The sequence below is a fragment of the Malaclemys terrapin genome, chromosome 2 (genome assembly GCF_027887155.1).
Source record: "Malaclemys terrapin pileata isolate rMalTer1 chromosome 2, rMalTer1.hap1, whole genome shotgun sequence".
Taxonomy (NCBI): domain Eukaryota; kingdom Metazoa; phylum Chordata; order Testudines; family Emydidae; genus Malaclemys; species Malaclemys terrapin.
The window spans coordinates 224,072,346-224,092,456 of record NC_071506.1 but is presented as its reverse complement, the minus strand read 5'-3'; the positions used below and the strand labels follow the sequence as shown (position 1 = coordinate 224,092,456).

General features: G+C 41.0%; 1 protein-coding gene across 1 annotated transcript in view; it reads right to left on the bottom strand.

Annotated features, from left to right (window-relative positions):
* Positions 1–19,842, bottom strand: part of JAZF1 (JAZF zinc finger 1) — a 269,372-nt gene extending 249,530 nt beyond the window's left edge. Inside the window, exon 1 of the mRNA XM_054018230.1 lies at positions 19,620–19,842. Within this exon, the coding sequence (XP_053874205.1) occupies positions 19,620–19,734 (115 nt within the window). The 5' untranslated portion in view covers positions 19,735–19,842. The remainder of the gene's footprint in view (positions 1–19,619) is intronic.
* Positions 19,843–20,111: the final 269 nt, after the last annotated feature.

The following is a 20,111-nucleotide window of genomic DNA, read 5'->3' as shown; positions in this document are numbered from 1 at the left end:
CTTGAGGCACCCAAAAATCCCTAGTCACTTTTTAAAATCTTGGCCACAACAAGCATACTGACTTATTTGAGACACGTGATGTCAGAGTAATCAATTACTCAGTTAATTGGAGAGCCAATCAATCAATCAGTACTTAACGTATGACACATCCTATTGCACATCATGATGCTATGCATTATTCTGTGACCACAGGTGCTAGTGTAGACCAAATCCTGCCATCCTTTACATCTTTAGAAGCTCCATTTAACTAAGGATGGTAGAATTTTGTTCTTTGTAATTGTTCAGTGAGTAAAGTCATATACCATATTGTGTCATATAACTTGACCATGAAAGCCATTTAAAAATACTTCTGCTTCATAATGAAAAAAATATTTTAAAGTAAGCAACAGATAATTATCATTCTATATTCTAATAAGACAAAAAGGAAGGGAAAATTACTCTCTGGCTACTCTGTTTCACATCATACAGAATGATCAGGACATCTATTATTATAATACCAGCTACCAAGAAACAAGGAGTCAAAAGCATTGTAAGACACCCTTCCACCCCACTGCTGTCTACCTAAGCCCCAGGCCATCATGCCTTTCCTCCTCTTACAGAACTTGCAGAGCTATGTAGGGAAACAAGAAATTTTGAGCATCAGAGGGAGAAAAAATAGGAGGGAGGGATGTAGGATGGGAGAAGAGAAAACAGTTACTGGTGAGTAATTTTGCCTTATAATAGATCCCTCTTCTCTCATCCTACAATAGAACAGTTAAGTGGTTAGCAGATGAAGGAAACATGCCCAAGGAGGCTGGCTTATTTTACCATGCCCTCTAAAGGACCCTAGTCTTGTGATGCAGAGCAGTTCAACTGACAGTGCTGTATGAAAAAGTAAGGGGACAACCAGGTGTCTGCCTTATGCACTTCAGAGATGGATCTCACAGTTCACAGTGCAAACCTCTCTAGGACAGTGGCTCTCTACCAGTGTGGAACAAGGTCTACATGGTTGAGCTTAATCTATGTGCATACAAGAGTATTCTGGCAAGAGTACCGTTGGATCATGGGCCTAGTTTCTCTACATATTGCTGATATTTTACCCTTATTGACACAGCCAAATAACTGCTTTGCTTTCCTGGACTCTCATAGTTCTCTTATGTAATTTTAAACACCTTTATCATCCAATAAAGTAATTTCTTGACTTGGGAGAATCAAGAGTGGGGAAATATAATGCTCTTGTGATGGAATTCAGTGTTCAACTTGGGGATGAATTCCAATAGTAGGCAAAGTTACGGCATCTCAAGAAAAACTGTATGTGGACAGTAAGAGAAAAAAGATTATCAGGGCGCTCACTTTGCCAACCCATCTAGCGAAGATGATGGCAACTAGGAAAGAGTCGTTAAGGTGGTCTCCCAGAGGGCTGACAGGAAAGGTTAATTAAGATCTGCAGAATCAGAGATCCATTCTACCTACAGGATCACTGGGAAAATAGCAAGTCTCTGGAACAGCCAGGAACAAAGACATTTTTTGGACATGGTGGTGGAACCAACATCTCAACTCTCAGTGGATCCAAGGACTCTGGAAGTGACAGAGGAATGGACCCTGAATGTACTGACTTTAAGGCTGTACTTAAACCATGCTAAGTCTACTATACTCCAGAAAGAACTGGAAAAGACAATGTTTCTGGCAATGCACCACCCCAAATAAGCCTTCCGAATGCAGGAATAAACATGCAAAGTTGGTGGTTTCCTGCTCCCACTCCTGTATTGTCACATCTAGGGCAGCTGAGCAGAGTGTGTAATCAATCTGGATTCTCATGATGGAAGGAGATCTTTTGAACATTGCTCTTTAGGTCGAAACCAGCTAGGGTGTGCAGAAATAGTTTCCAGACTGTGAGATACCGAAGATTGCAGACTGCACCGGGGACTCAGGATTCAACAGGAACCGCATCCACATCTGGATCGCTCCCTTCTTAATCCAACTCTGCAAAAGCAAGGAGGAATTTAGAAAGAGGACCAAGGAGGCCTAAAGTGGAGGAGGCATGCAGAGGAGGAGGACCCAGAAGCAAAGGAGACTAACAGGGCTTGAGCAGCACAGTGACTAAAACAGCCTTTATGGAAGCTCCGAACTGGCCATGAATAGGAGAGAGCTAAAATAGGTGGACAGTAAGGCATTTCAGAAGAGGCTGGATGGGGGGTCGGGGTGCCCACATGTAGGGAGACCAGGCCCATGACCCAACAGTGCAGAGAAGGGATCAGGTAGTCAGTGCAGATGCCCATGAGTAGGGGATGGATGCCTGAACCCCACTGTCAGGAAGAAACATTGGGATGGCCACAGCAGGCTCTACAGATACCCCAGGAAAGCCAAAGTAGAAGGTTTCCAAACTAGTGGTAGATAATTTTTGCTGGCTACTGAGGGTCAACTACCCCAGCTAAAAGCTTTAGATTTCTTCATCCTTTTTTTCTTCCCCTCCATTCGTAGCTTCATTGTTTCCCCTAGAAAGAAGAGAGTGAGATTAGAAGGAAAAGAAGAGTGGGAGCAAGATAGAGAGAGAGAACTAAGACCAAGGCTCCATGCTTCAGAGATGGAGGAAGAAAAAGAATGGGTGCAGAGTAGTACAGGTTCGGATATCTATTCTTTTGTCTCCTTGCTCACTGGAAGATGGCACCACAGCATTAACTGTACTTGCTGTACTGTTGTAGGAAGGGGTACATGTACAACAATGGGTTCACTTCAGGTGAAAATTGTCTACACAAGTATGATCAACTGTTTAAGAAATAATGACCAGGCAAAATAAAAAACCCAACAAATACATTTTTTTCCATTTTTGCAATTACAGTAAAGAACTGAAGGACTAACAAGAAGATCTAATCTCATTAGCAACAGCGTAAATTATAAGGACATTGTAATGGGAACTGCACAGAATAAGTTATCAAGATATTGTAATGGGAATCGCGTAATTAATGGGAGAAAGTGGCTCAGTGATTTCAGGTGGGAGATGTCGGGACTGGAAAAAGAGTCACACAGGGAAGAACAAGTCATCTCCCATCCATAAAGTGACAAGAGGGAGTGACATAGGAGCAGAAAGTAGGAACAAAGTCAGCAGACATAGGAGGTGGCAGTAGTGAGGTCAGAGACATAGGGTGGAGTGAGTTATGGAGATTTTTGAAAAATAAAACAAACAGGTAGGCAATTTTGAATTGGGTTCAGAGATTTATAAGAAGCCAATGAAGGTTTTAAAGAAAATCTTCCCTTCAACCCCCACCTCCATGAACACAAAGAATTTTTACTTTTTGTACAGAGAAAGATGACTGCCAGTCTGTGCCTATGCGTATCAATGCCCTCTATTGGAGGATATCCAAATAGCTCAGTTGTGTGTCATAGGACATAAAATTCTAACAGATTTTCCTTTTATGCAAGTGATAAGGCCTTTCTTTTTGAGGAGGGGGATCTGAGTTCTATGTTTGTTTGTGGCCATGGAGTAATAAGCAGATTTACAGACAAAGAAATGGTGGGAAGAAAAAGTTTCTTAGAGGTGAAGGAGGACTAGGATTTCTAACTTTGGGAGCAAAGTTAAGATCCTAAGGGGGTGATAGCAAAATGAAAGATATGGGACAAAGATGAGCTTTTACACATCCTCAGCACAATGCCTCAAGAGAAGAAAAGATGATTGTTTTGGTTTTTTTTAACCCCATGCTTGTATATTATATAGTCATCCTTTGCCAATTCCGGATGAGATGAGCCATTTTAAACAATTAAACTCAGTCTTCCTAATGCTTCAGTACTGCAAGTACACCTCTACCCGATATAACACTAATTTGGATATAACGCGGTAAAACAGCGCTCCAGGGGGACGGAGCAGCGCACTCCGGCGGATCAAAGCAAGTTTGATATAACTCAGTTTCACCTATAACGCGGTAAAATTTTTTGGCTCCCGAGGACAGCGTTATATTGGGGTAGAGGGGTATTTGTCTCTGTGTACAGCAAAAACCTGCCTATCTATGTCAATGTTACACCAAATTAAACCTGGGCCCTTTCTACCACCTGCATTCAGTTCTCACCTCCCATCCTTAATATTTATACAGGCTTCTGAAGGAGACATTAACTGATTTTAATAAAACCCCCGCATTTAATTTTATTCATATATATATACACACACACACAGTAATAGACATATGAATTATTTTCCATAAGCATATATATATATATGCTTATGGAAAATAATTCATATGTCTATTACTGTGTGTGTGTGTATATATATATATATATATATATATATATATTATACACACACACACACACACACACACACACACACACAGTAATAGACATATGAATTATTTTCCATAAGCATATTTACACTGCAACACAAGATGACCCTTCTAAATTATATACCAAGTCTAATGGAATGCAATGGCTAGGTAACAACTTTTACATTTTTATAATATCTAAATTAAGTAACATTTTCCATAAACTTGTATACTCAATTCCCTGGCAAATAATTAGCCAGATACAAAATGGGATTATAAACAAATACTAACATGCCTTAAACTTGTTTGTGCATACATGCTGCTACAAAACACATAGCAGCAAAAAACATGCTCTGAAAATTTGGTAGGGGCCCAATCACATGAGGTGCTGAATTCCCTCACTACCACTGATTCTACTAGGAGTTGACGGAGCTCAGCCCCTCTGACTATTGGGTCTTTCAAGTGGAAACTATGGTCTGCCCTGTGTATATATGCTATGCAGTTATACTCAGACCTCAGTGGTTCAGGAGCCAAATTAGTGACCAACATTACCCAAAAGAACCACAGTAGTGTGAATTAATTGTTTTATTTACTATAGTACTATATATTCATATTTAAATAGTATGACAGGGAAATATTTAGTTTATATATAACATATGTTGATATACATTATAATCTCCATTGTTGGAGTTTTTTAAGAGCTGGTTAGACAGAGACCTGTTAGGAATGGTCTAGATAATACTTAGTCCTGCCATGAGTGCAAATTGACTGACCAAGTATTATTATATCAACTACAATTGGTTAACAACATACTAAAAGTATCCTGATTGATTAATAATTAAATCACAGTGTTTTAATATCATGTGATGCAAAGAGCTGCAGGAGCTCTTAAAGAGCCACTTGCAGCTCGCAAGCCTTGGTCTGAGTATCACTGGGCTAGGGAAAGAGAAGGGGGTGCAAAGTGCCACTTCTCCCAGTGTTTCCATGTAGAAAGCAGACATAATGCTGAAACATGGTGCTCCCTGAGAAGGGGTGGGTTGGGGGGAGTGTATCCATTAACAATGCAAGCAGCCCTTTCCACGAATCAATGGGAGTCTAGCAGATAGAAATGCCTTAGAATCAGGAGTTATCCTTCTAAAACAGTTGACATTTTTAATAATGCACTTGCAGGTTCACATTTACAGAGAAAATGCAGCTACTGAATCTTCCAGCATTTCTGCAGATCATTAATTAATCTATCAGCTAATGCTCACTTTTACTATATCTGTTTCACTATTTTTAAATGCAACATTTAAAATGTGCACAGCTCAGACAAAGCAATGGCTGATTTAGGTTTTTTTTTTTTTTTTTTTTTTTTAAACATGTGATTTATAACTCAGAATGGTATGAAAATTCATCCAAGGCTCAAATTCATCATGTAATGTCATCTTAGAGGCAAAAAAATCAATTAAGAATCCAACAAGTCAATATTATGATATAAGAATGCAGCCACAAAAACCCCAGAGACGCTAACTGTTCCAAATACATTTTTCGTATTAAGACAATCACTTTGCTTTCTAAACTGAAATTTGCAAGTCAGTCCACCACATAAACTAGTGTCATTGATTATTGCAGCGAATTAAAAGGAAGAAGAAGAAGAAGAAATAATGAACAAGCAATTTGGTTTAGGAACACTTTATTCTTAGGCAAATTCACTAACTTTTTCCCCCATTAATGATTTCATAAGGAAATATAAATACAGAGATTAGATTGTTATTGTTAACATGGAGTATGTATTGTTGTAGAACTGAAATAAAATGTTACACATATATTCCAGCTCCTTAAGAAATGGAATAGAGAAAGCAGCAATGGAGAGACTAGTCTATGAAAGAGCAGACACTGTGGGCCAGCCTGGTGAGCAGCTTACAGAAACAGATTTGGCTTTTGAACTGGCAAGAATTCTCAGTCATTCAGGCAACATTTTTGGTGCCTGCAACAATGGCATTCAGTTATCAAATGAGGAGCCCATAAGCTCCCTAACATCTGCCCTCACTTCCACAAATACAATAAGGAAACATGGTAGCAGCCAAAAGCCAAGTTGATGGCAAAAGTGGGGAATCTCTCCAAGCCTCACATCACAAATGGTATCTAAGCACCCACAAAGAGATTCTATGGATGCACAATGACCATGAGGTACGGCTTTAGGAAATAACCTGGAGGAGACAAAGATACACTTGCCACATCAATGACAGTAGTGGATGAGGAACCAGGCCTGTTCACTGAGGAGGGACACTGCTGGCAGGTGGAATTTCATACCCTGGTGGTTCGCTGCGTGGAGGATGGGAATGGACTTCCACCATTACTGGTAGCTATTTTGACTCTTACATCGGCTGCACTCTGAAATACTAACACAACTGTCAGACCATGTGCCCTGGCCAAATACACAATAAAATCATCCTAGGAAAGATCATGCCACATCTGTCAAGTCTTTGACTCTGTACCACAAAAGCAGCCTTCAGTAGCAGGTTCAAAAGGCTGTGCACTACTTATTCCTATCCTTATTATGCTTCTCCAACTTCTTCCCCTCAGACGCTTTACAAAGTGTGTCAGTGTTGCACACCATAATCTCAGACTTGATCAATGTTTTGGAGCTTGAACACCTGCTCAAACTCAATATAGAAATGACAGGTCTGCCTTCCCAATCTGGACATCCAATTATTGTCTCATACCTCATTAAGCTGCACTTCCACGTACTTAAGTTTTGTCCTGGCTCTATGATAGACACCAGATTCAGTCAGACACAATAACATCTTGATCAGAAACAAGGTGTCCAGGCTGTGGTGTTCAAAGGAGACTTTACTCATAGACCAAAAAGCAAAGAAAGCCCTGCTTATCTACCTTGAGATAGCTGGCAGCAAAATAATAGGGAGGCTTTTCTGTGACAAGCGAATTTTCAGATCCAAAGGAGGGGAGCAGTATGCACAAGAACAGAGCAATCTCACAGAAGTGAATGCTGATGAGGTGGTGTACATTATAGTTGTCTGAAGTGAGGGCAGGGTATTACATACAGGTAAAATGACTATCTGGATGGCTACCCCAAAAAGTAGCAATCTTGTTTAGAGCGGTTGCTGAAGGTGGACAAAGTGCTAAGACTAACTGATACAGCTGCAATGCCTGTGCTTCTCACCTACTTTAGCACTGAACTAGTGTATCTGCTGGGAGCTAGGGAAATTGCAACATTCAGAAGCAGTCCCAATGTTGTTAGAAGCACTATTGTGTATGGACGTCATATGTTTCAAAAGTGTTCCACATGCTTGAACTGATCCTGGAAATACCAGCATTCTCTAGTGTGGGCAGATACAAGGAAAGGCTTGCAAGGAGAAGGGAACACACAGGAAACCACATAAATCTCCTCCCCCAAGCAGGAAAGGTTCATGATGACACTAGATTCGAGCCCTAGGCCCTCCTCCTGGAGGGAAGCTGTGCAGATCCTGGACTTCTACCTTCCTCCCTAGAAGCCTGTGCAGCCATAGGCTCTTTTGACATGCTATAACTGTCCCCTCCAAAGGGTGTAGAAGGCAAAAAGTTTATTGGAGCATTTTTCTACTGGACAACTGGCTGCTTATCATCCCCACCTTCCTAACCCAGGGGCCTGCTTTTGGATAGATAAATATCCATAGGTTTGAGAGCAGAAAGAAGAATGCTACAGACCCTCTCTTACCCCTTCTCCACCTGCTTTTACTCCCCTCCATTTCTGGTAGTGGAAATAAGTGTCAGGTTTTATCACAGCAGCTCACCATCAGATCATCTTGCTTCTCCCACATTCTTCTGTGGTCTTGACAACTATTTTTTATAACTCTGCCTTATCATCCTCTGTTCCATGTAAATACATAGGTGGAGAGGCAATTTCTCCACTAGTCAAGACTTAGAATCATAGAATATCTGGGTTGGAAGGGACCTGAGGAGATCATCTAGTCCAACCCCCTGCTCAAAGCAGGGCCAATCCCCAGACAGATTTTTACCCCAAATCCCTACGTGGCCCCCTCAAGGATTGAACTCATAACCCTGGGTTTAGCAGGCCAATGCTCAAACCACTGAGCTATCCCTTTAGTAATGCAAATGCAACCTTTAGTAATACACACTCTGTAGCTAGCACCAGCAACTAGGTGAACATCTGAATTCTACACCAGGTGAAGCTTCCAAATGATCTTTCAAAGGTAGACCCATGTAAGGTGATCATCCAAATCTCCAGTCTAGGCAAGGATTGTACTAGAGAGAAATAGCTGTAATAAAACTACCAATCACAGGAAACAAAGACCTTTTGTTCACTGGTGCCACCACATACGTTATCTATCATAGTATGGAGCAAGGTTAATCTTCAGGTGCTCACACCGACATCAAATATGTATGCAAAGTACTGTTTTCAAGGTTGTTTTTTCTGATTTCTGAATTATAAAAGTGATGTTTGTTTCTATCTATGCCCAGAGAGCAAGGTGATGAGTCCTCTGAACACTCTCTCTCATTCCTTCTAGACTACTCAGGAACACAAGAGCAATTCTAGCTCTTTCTCGATTGTCATACCAAGACACAGAGAGAATATTAAAAAGCATAAATCAACTTCTAAATTTTGGTCAGACCAGGTAATTATATAATACTACATCAAAAATCAAAACTAAATCACATTGGTTCAAGTCAAGCATCACATTAATATGCTCATAGTGGTGCACTTTAGTGTGTGTGCCTCTGAATGATCAGCTACCAAGCATTAGGGCACCATCTGCATGGCCTTAGGTCAAGATTTCTACTTCCATTGTGCAGTAAATAAAGGGACCATGATAGTAGTGGTATTCTGGGAATGCTGGATACATACTATTAAAAGAGTTAATATCAAAGAACTAATTAAACCATGTGTAATGATCAGAACTATTATTTTTCCATTCTACTGTACAATGAATTATTTTAGCTTTTGGAGAAAACAAGCTTTTTCAGAAGAATCAAGATCATATTTTGTACATAGAATAATTAAAACTAAACAACTAATATGCATCATTCAGCTGCTCAGAGACCCCCTTTTAGGATCAAGGATGCATTTTATATGGCTGGTTTACTGGGTGTACCCTTTATTGTATTTACTAATAGATCAGATGGAAACTAAAGTACTGAAGAATTGATATAAAAGCTGCTTACTCAGATTCCGATCTCTCATATGATCTAATTTACTATATTTTTAATCTATACACAGAAAATCAAACAAAAAATAAAAAGATTCTAATGTTTGTAGATACATAGCATTATATTTAACAAGAGTATCTTAACAGGCAAACACAAACCTTTTCAGGACAGCTGTAAAATAAAGTGGTAGCTATCCAATGCACGTATTTGTTTTATATATATAAAATGCACTACAGTGTAACACAAAATGGTTCTGAGCCCTTGCTTGGCTTTTTAATGTATACATGTATAGAGGGATGACAAATAAGATTGATTACAGAGTTGAGGTAAAGGTGGATTAAATGTACACCTCTACCCCAATATAACGCTGTCTTCGGAAGCCAAAAAATCTTACCGCATTATAGGTGAAACCGCGTTATATTGAACTTGCTTTGATCCGCCGGAGCACTGCTTTACTGCGTTATATCCAAATTCGTGTTGTTATCGGGTTGCGTTATATCAGGGTAGAGGTGTACTAGGGAAACTTAGACAATCAGCAGATAACGTCCTTAGGTACCTCTGATAAGACTTTCACTATCAGATCCATATCAGCTTCTCATTTTCAGAAAACAGAACTGTTTTTAATGCACATATTCTGGTGATCCTCTTTTTATATAGTCCATGAAATATGAAGAAAAGACTAAGTGAAAGATGAAAAAAATTATATTGGCAGCCACCTGATCATCATGATATTATTTCTCATAAGAGTTACAGCCTTACCTGTAACAGTATCCTCACATGCTATGTTTAGTTGGCATGATCCTTTATGTTTTTTCCAGGAAGAGAAACACAATATTTCAGAAATGTTGAAGATTATCTATTAAATATGTTCTATGCTAGTGCAATGTAGCATGAAGTCTTTGATGTCATCTTCAGTTTAACTCAAACATTCTCTTGTCTAACCTCCAGACTTATTTAGATGCAGTATTGTAAATGATGCACAGTCAATATAAATTGTAGTACAGTATTCCTTCCTAGTTCAATAGGGGCCTATTCCAAATCCCACTGGAATCAATTGAAAGATTCCTATTGATTCTAAAAGGGGTTGGTCAGGCCTTAAATCCATAAATCCTCAAAAGAAAAAAAAATCAGACATTGTGACGTTACAAATGTTTATTTTCATCTGCTTTTCCCTGTAAAATGTATAGATCAAATATTAAGCCATTTTAAAAACATTTTTTGCCTCACCCACATAGCATTCTCATCAATGGTATCCACAATATGAGAACACTTGTTTCAGCAACAAAAGTCATGTCATTGCATCTTTAAATAAAACAGCCTCTTTAGCCTCCATGTGAATGGATGTAGAATGAATTTCAGACAGGAAAAATAATTATATTTTAGGATGATGTAAGGTCAAATCCTAAAGAAGAAAATTCAAGAGAAGCAGAGATGGATCTGGAAAGCCATAGCTTGTTGGAATGTGATAGCATTCTTAAAACAATAACCCTTGAAAGCATGCAGTCTGGTAAATGTCTTTACCTGTATTTGATAAACAATAACTAACTAAAATATTAATATCCATTTTTATTGGATGGTGAACTGCATATAATCAAAATGTCTTTCCCATTGGCTTTTTTCATCACTGCCAATATAAATATGCAATATGTTGGGAAAAAATCAGGGGTTAAAACAGATGTCAAGAGGGTTTCATTCTATGTATGTTAACTTTGAGAAAGGTTACTGCAGTCATAAGCCAATAGCATTTTAGAGACTGAAGGATAATTTAGTGAATGATAACGGACAATTACCTCTTCACTACATAAAGAATGTTCCCATTCTCTAGATACCATCACAAGCATGATGCAATGAAGGCTGAAAACAAACATCAGGATCTGCTTTATTCCTCATATCTGCCTTCACTTATTTTACTGACTAAATGAGAAGAAATGTTTGGGGTCCAGTTCTCTCACACCAATCTAAAATTCATAGGTCTATTGACTATAGTTAGACCAGCATAAATCAGGAGCTTACACTCTCTTGTTTTGCTTCATTCTACTAATTCAAACTAGAAAGATAGCTCATGTGCATATTTTGTCTGAAACCTAAACTATGATCCTGAAAGAAGTTAATTGCTTTGGTGGCAGGATGAGAGAGAACTTACATCTTCTGGTTGATATAACTGTTGTTGATGGAGCTGGGGACAAGTTTTGCACTGCTAAAAATTCAGAACTGGGACAGTTAAAGAGTCCTTTCAAAGACCATAAAAGGACTGAACTAGAGATGGCAGGTCCCATCTTCCAGAACACTACCTTGTGTGGCAGAAGATGGGAGATCAGTTTGACTTAATTTAAAATGGCTATGAAAACTAGTCAAGATATACTGCATAAAAAGATTCAGCGGGTCTCAAAACAGTTTCATAGCATGCACGCACACACAAAAGAGAGAAGGCTCTGTAGGCCTGGATGATTATGACTACTGAAAGCAACAGAGAGTCCTGTGGCACCTCAGGACTCTCTGTTGCTTTTTACAGATCCAGACTAACACGGCTACCCCTCTGATACTATGTCTATTGAGTGCATGTAAATGAGATTTTAAAAATACATTTTCAGGGCACAACACAATCTTTAATGCTTTCCTGAAATATAAGCCACTATGATGTAAGGTATATGCCCAATAACAGAACAAAAAAGAGTAGCCTTCACTTAATGAGTGATGGTGCAAGTTGAGAAAAAGAGGTTAATTCGTTTATTTTAAACATACTAATTGACTGACAGTACTTTTGACATAATTTTCAGTAGGTTGGGATGTTGTTTTTCTTTTAAGATCTCTCTTAGATAACAAAAGACTTTCTGACAAAGCAACTATGATTGACGAGCAAATCCCCTAAATCTGCAGAAGCTCTGTTGTAAACCTGCTACACCTCTGCTAATCAGAATCACAAGTCAGTATCACTATTTAAAACATAGACAAAGCTTTGCTGAGGTACCTGGGCCTCTCCTCCCCATACTCTTCAAAGGCTAAAGATTTATCTCTAAAGGACCCATTGTATCTCCCGCACCACCAGATGCAAAGATTTTGATTGACATAAGAATGACAAAGATTACAGCTGTGGAAATACTGGACATGGTGCAAACTTAATACAAATGTATCTTTGGGCTTTGTCCAACATCATTATTAAGAATTATTTTGTTGACTAGAAGTATTAGACGTTGTTTCCCTAGTTCTTTTGTATCAAGAGACTAACTACAATTATTAATATTTTTACAACAGGTATGTATGTTTGATTTTTGTTTTATTGCACACAAAGGCCCATATGTTCATGCAAGCTGCATGGAAGAAAGAGTTGCAACTAACTACAAAACCTGCTTTTAAATTTCTATACACTACACAAAACATCCTATATACGATGCTGCCATACCAACTTTCAATACAAAAATGATTTCACAAAGCTGATGCACAATAAGTGTGAGGAATCTCTGAAATGAGTAACGGGTCATGACAACACCAGATGCTAATCTGTACATTACCCTGGGGGGAAAAAGTGTTATATTACACATATTCAGTATTACGTTTATGCTGTTCTGAGCAGTAATACTTTACTATCAGCAAAATTCAGCATTACCAATATGTGTCTGTGGAAATCCAAGCATGCTGGGGCCATTAGCAAATGGCAAGGGTAGGTGGCCTTTGTGCCAGACTGCAGGGGCTCAGAAAAGGTTGTTGCGTCTTTCATACATTGTGGTCCCCACTTAAGATATGCTTTTTACTTAGTACTCCATAGCTTCTCCCATGCAGTATCTTAACTTATTCTCTTTCTCTACATTTATTGTTTCTAGCACCTGTTACTACCAAAGTGAGCATACAGCCCAAGTTAACCATTGTAAGTACTAGTTTTGAGCAAGCTTTATGCACGCAGGTCATGGGAATTCTCCTTTCTCACACACACACACACACTTTTTTTTTTTCCATCTCAGCACTCTGGTCCTTGATTATAGACCCCTTTGCCTTAATGTTCCATGAAGGCTTGAAATTACTGGAGGCATTAGGATCCAAAAATTATTAGCATAGTTGAACTTCAGAACTAACATACTTTCTTTTCCTCTGGTGAGCTACATATTAGAATATCCAGATTGATTTGTGCTGTCTTCTATCACTTTGAAAATATTGTGCCCAAATTTTTCTATCTTCATTATGTCACTCAGTTTCTCCTTTGCAGGTTTCTTTTTTCTTTCCTGATAATTCCACTACTTAGTGTAACAGCTTCCCCTGTTCCATCATCAATCCTAATGTTTGGGAACAGAGTAAAAATTTCCATAAAAAAAAAAAAAAAAGTTCCAGCTTTAAGTCTTGACAGTGAAAGCTACTGTATGAATACGGTACTATCCGGGAGACAAGCAGCAACACGGTATTGTATTTTCTAGAGCAAGTTATACTGAATTATTCAGTTATTGTAAGTTGTCTATTTTGTGTGGCCTTAGTACAAGTAAAGGCTGAAAGATTCCCTTTTGATGCTTCAGAATCTCAGTTAAGTACTATATCATACAACCCTCATAAAGGATAAGAATGTACTCAGCCTTGATTCTTCACTACTCTCTCCCACCACCCTCCCACTTTTCCTTGTCTCTTCAGACCATTTATATTCATTAAACGGTTATGTAACTCTGATCCACCCCGATTCCATTTGATTCACATCTGATACCCTCACACCTGCTGGATATCAAGGGAGGCAAAACGGTCCAGATGAACCATACATGCACAGAGGTAATCAATTTAGCACATAGTGTGATATCAGCACCAACCTGATCTGCACATTGGAAAAATATTAAACTTGGGCCAACGGAAGCCATGAAGGTAAGAAAACTAATGCAATAAATAATATGAGTAAGAATTCTAACAATCTCTGTTTGAGCACCTCAAGACCAAAAGAGCATGATACTTGCACTGTTAAACCTTTAGGGAGCTAGTGTGCCCTGCTCTTCTGGCTGGAGTTCAACTACTGAAAAATGCTAGTAAGAAGTAGAAGGATGAAGAATCAAATCACAGAATGCCAGTAATGTGACCTACCCAGTGGGCTTCAGCAACTGCTGTGAGAAAACCAGAAGATGAAATTTAAATCTGAATCAGAAAATCGTAATGAATTTAAGGACTGCCCTGCAAAATGACAGGCTGTATATAGTACTGTATCTGTTCCCTTACCAGATATTCCTTCCACAAAGCTAATACAATCCACTAGGACCACAACATCGGCCATGTCTCCTGTGGAATCTGCCATTCTGTTGAAGCCAAGCACCGAACATTTTATTTTCTGTCTTCCTGGGACCCACCTGTAGCTGCCCTTGACTCCCGACACACTCCAAAAGGGGAGTTAGTTGGATCAGAGTCCATGCCCTCTGTGCCATTCCATGGATCAGGGAGCCACAGCTGACGTTCAGCTTCTAGCCAGGGAGTAGGAAAGTCAAACGTGTAGATTGATGAGCTAGGCTGCCTGCATAGCAGCCAAACCCCAGGAGGCAGGGAGATGATCCCATGAAGCAGGCTACAACCCTCCCTTCCCTGAACCTTCCATCATCCCTGCTTCCTGGAACACATATGGGGAAGGAGGCTCTGAGTCTGGACATCATGGAAGCCAAAGCCGACTGGGTAGAGCCAGGCCATCTCAAGGGTATAAAAAAAAATTCTAGGAAATAATTACCATAGAAAATAATCACTGATTAATTTTACATTAATGAGTATTTTCATCTAGGAACTGTAGGTACGTGTGTTTGTGTGGAGGTAGAGGATGGGAATGAGGGTTATCTGTTATGGGAACAGAATAAGTTAATGTTGTTATGGAATGGCGGGGTTGTTCCTGCAGAATTTGGTCCCATTACAACAGGGAGTACATGGGGTCCCTTATATAGGCCTGAGATAATTATTCCTGAGTAAGCCTAACCAACCCTGAAGGCTGCACCGTACAGTCATAAAAACCAGACTGTAGCGTTGGTATGTGTTGGGATAGGTCTGTGGCACCAAACATGAGTTTAATTATTCTTTACCTGCCAAGCACAGAAAGAGATGGCAATGCTCCCAGCTCATCTGCACCAGTTATTTCATCTACCTTTTATGGCAGTTGCTTGCTGTAGGTACTAATTAATACATAAAATTAACACTAAGGCTCTTAAAAAAAAATCTATTGATAGACATCAAGTTCTGTCACACTTGCAATCATGAATTTTGTATTTCTAAGTAAGTAAAGCACCTACAGAATTTCTCAAAAACATCATCCACTGGCACTTGAAGATTAGAAATGTTAACAGGGAATTTTGGTGCCAAAATATAAAGCCAGTTTTTGCTATCCTTAATCACAGTAAGTTGTACCTTACTTTATGAAGGAGGGTGGCAAAAACTGACCCTTAATTAGTACTTAGGAATTAAAATACTTTGTAGCTTCCACCTTTCCACATACAGTGCAAAATGACTAAATTCAAATCAATTATTTTGCTAATACACAAGATTCATTGTAACTCTCTATGAAAATATACACTATCAGAATAGTGTATTCTGTTTAAGACCCCAGTGCTGCAATTTGACTCCTATGGGCAGACCAATGGGATTCCATGTTGTGAGGATCCATTCACACAAAGCAGTCGGCAGGACCAAGTCTAAATTAACAATAAACCTTAACTGTTTGCATACCTGTGACACAGGACATTTTATTTTATTTTTTAAAATTAACAACAATCAAATCTAATCCTATTGTTTTTATTCTTATACAAAGTACAAGAGATGTCTTCAAAATAATCATTTATTCTTAAAAGAAATATTACCATGTACTCTATATGTCCAAAATTAATCCCTTCCTGATTGTATATGTATATGACAAAAGCATTCTCAACACAGAGAATATTACAGTATTATGCTCACAACACACACCTTGTAAAGACAATTTCATAAGCCTCCATTTTCAGATGCTTATAACCTTTCAAAAAAATTCTCTTTCAGCTGAAATTTCTCATGACAAAATTGAAGAGTTTTGGAAAGTTCAGGAAGTTTTATGTCAGGATTTTTTTAAGCTGCTCCATGAGAGTAATGGGGTCTTGCTCATGTGAAAGAGCTTGTAGGGTCTTAGTATGAAAGAAATGAGACCTGTGTTCAGTTTAACACATGTAACTCCCAATGACTTTACTAGGAGTTGCATCCATATATCTTGAGGGTATAAAAAACTCAAACTAAGCCCTGACTTCAATGAAGTTGCAGTGACTTACACTGAGGTTGAATTTAGCTCAGGATTCTTCACCAAGTAAGAATTTTTCCAGTTGATTTTACTGACAACTCCAATAGGATGTATTTTTAAAACATCAAACTGGAAATCCACTTCAGATCCAATTCTGCACCAAACTCAGGATGGACAGACTTCTGAGCCCATGCAGTGACTACCGGCTTCCATCAGGAAAAAAAAAACCTTTTGACATATTTGTAGAAAACTGGTACAGAATAAATGTTATAGATGTTTGAAAATCACAAGCACTATAAGCTATTTTCCACAAATTTGTGTAATGTTATTTGAACGTGCAATCCCATATGGAAGAACCTTCAAATAAATGTACTCAAAGCAGTGTCATATCTCATGCTCATATGAATGTACGTGTGGGTATTTAATCTGTGATCATTGCAACTTTCTTTTAGAGAAAATAAAAGCATTACATACAAATATATATTAATGTAATATTAATTTTAAATGCACAAATATTAGGAAATTAAGTGTATAGTTTCCTAATGTAACTCAGCCTGCCCTTCCCCCTCATGCATATGAAATATTCTGTACAACTATATGGCAGTGGTGCTCTAATTACGGTCCACAGGCCGCAATCAGGCAGTACGTGGCTTGGTTTATGGCATGATTTCCCAACTTGGGGGTGCAAACAGATTCAAACGGGAAGGGACTATCATGATCACCTTCCCTTTATTTATGTCTAGTTGAGAGTGACGTCCCAAATCGTTTTCCTGTTGCAACATGGTTCACGGTATGGGGAAAGGTTGAGAATCACAGGTTTATAGTATAGTATCAAAATGAGAATCCATTATACCAACACTGATTAAGATTATAACAAGAGTATACTATGTATTTTTCAGTTTGAGATATGGTGTGCTAAATCTGAAAGTTAGAGAATGGCTCCTGAATATGATTTTATCACATACATGTAAACATCTATGGTTATGGAAATCATACCTTGGAATTTCCTGATTTGCAATTTAAATCTCACCTATAACACTGTATTAATGCAGTTTGACACTCAATTTTAAGTTAAGTCTAATTTTAAAGTTTATTAACTTCATCAAAATTTCAATTATTTTTTTTCAAATGTTGGGGCCGGCTTATTAAAGAAGTCATAAAACGGAACAGCATGCGTGTTTCATCATTGTATACCAGCATGCTGCTTACTTATATTTTTACTGAATCACAGCAAATCTAATTATTTACATCTTCTTTATAATATAATCCTCTTTCAGATTAAAACAAATCAGGAGTCACTAACCTGTCAAGTTTCTACTTTGAAGAAAATTATATTTCTGACAGCTTAGTTTACATTGTTAATAAAACACAGCAAAGAGGTTACACAGAAGGGATTGCCTAAAAGTCACTGTAAAACCCCTGTTAAATGGGACAACAAAAATAAGGTCTGATAAGGCAGTGTACTAGTAGCTGTATCAGTCCCATGATATTAACAAGACAAGAGGGATGAGGTAATATCTTTTATGTCTCCAACATCTGCTGGTGAGAGACAAACTTTCCAGTTCTGTATAAGCATGAAAGCTTGTATTTCTCACCAACAGAAGTTGGGTCCAATGAAACATAGTACCTCACCCACCGTTTTTTTCTTGTAATGCATCAATTGTATTACCTTCTAGACAGCAATTTAAAAAAAAAAAGTAGATTTGCTAAACTATTTTTTTTAAACAAAGCTTATTCTAAGAAAAATCCATGTACAGAAGATAGGCCTCGTGTTTTATCTTTTGCTCACATATTAACTGAAAGATTAAAAAAAAAAAAGCTTTGTCACAGTGTTAACTTTTGGATGTGCATACAGAAGCCGGGGTCATTCCTCACACATTCATACCTGCACGTAACTGCAAACTGCTGTGCGGATACAAACCCAGGGGCACCCTCCCGGAGGCAGCAGACTGACGAGTCATCACCCCACCTCCTGCTGCATAATGCACTGGGCATAATCCCTGCCCCCACTCCCCTCGGAACGGGCACAGGGCGGATCTTCCCGGAGATTTGTTCGGGACCGCGGCATCCCAGGCAGGGGACTTGTTGAAGGCGCTTGTCTGATCAACACGGTGTACGGGGGGGGAGCGAGCTATCCTACAGGTGATGATCAGACAGGCGCAGCGCCCAGCTCCATGCCCCGCCGGCGGGACCCCGCTCAGAGGCCTGGCCGCGGCTCACCAGCAAATGGCAGCAGCAGAGCGCCGAGGAATCCCCGCCCGCCAGCGCTGCACCGAGGGGTTCCTCCTTCCCCGGCTGCTGGAGCCGCACGGCGTCTCCTGACCCCAGGCGCGGCACTAGCCGCACGCAGACCTCGCCCCTGCAGCAGCCGCCGCTGCTTAACCTCCACCCCCGCCCGCCCGCCCGCCCGCCGGCGGGGCCCTGCTCCACGCCCACCCAGCCGCCAGCCTCCCCGACACCCTTCCTCCCCGGAGAGGCGCCTTCAGGGCAGCCAGGCTGCAGCGGGCAGGCAGCGCCCGATCCTCCCCACCACACCTAGCAACAGCGCTGACAGGACGCAGCAGCAGCGGCGGCGAGGAAGAGGAGGAAGCGGAATGGCTGCCGCGGCTCGCTCCCTCCCTCCCCGGAGCCCTGACAGCCAGAGCCGGGGCGGAAGCAGCAGGCGGCGTGCCGTGCCCGTCCTCCTCTTCCCCCTCCCCGCGCCTCCTCCGGCTCTCCGCACTGCCTCCTGCCAAGGCAAACTAACTCCCCGCTGCAGCGGCGCCCAGCTTGCCCCCCCCAACCATGCCCCCTTGTGCAGCCGCCCCAGCCCCTCGTGCCCCCCTCGCAGCCTCCCCCAGCACCCCTTCCGCCCCACGCCTTGCCATGCCGCCTCCTGCACTTCACACCCCCCCGCGCCCCGAACACGCCCATGCCCAGTATGCAGCCACCCCGGCACCTTCTCCCCCCGCCCTGCCCGTGCCCGGCATGCAGCCCCACGCCCCTTGCACATGCACCCCGCTCCCCAGCGCTGCGGGGGGGGGGTCCCCCTCCCGGCCACTCACCGATGTGGTTATCCTCAATGTGCTCGATGAGCTCAGCCAGGCTTGGGAAGTGGAGCCCGCAGCCCCCGAACCTGCAGGTATTGGAGAAGAAGGAGGCGGCGGCGATGCCTGTCATGGTGTTACATTGAGATCCCCCTGCAGTGCCTGCTCTGCCAGGGCCGCCGGCGGCAGGGCGGAGAGAGGCGGGGGAAAGGGGGAACGGGACAGAGAGAGATGGAGAGAGAGAGAGGGTGGGGGCGGGGAGGAGGAGGTGGCCGCGGCGGCAGCAGCAGCGTCGGGAGCGGCGGAGGGGAGGGACGGGCTGGGTGGGGGGAGATGAGGCAGCCGCAGCTGGGAGGAGGGACCAGTGTTGCACTGTAACAGCTGTGCTACCTCAGCAGCCACCGCCTCCTCCAGCAGCAGCAGCAGAATCAAGGGACCCAGGCCACACTCATCACCTTCTCAGGGGGAGACTTAACAGCAGTTTACATAGATACTTCAGTGCTCAAAGGC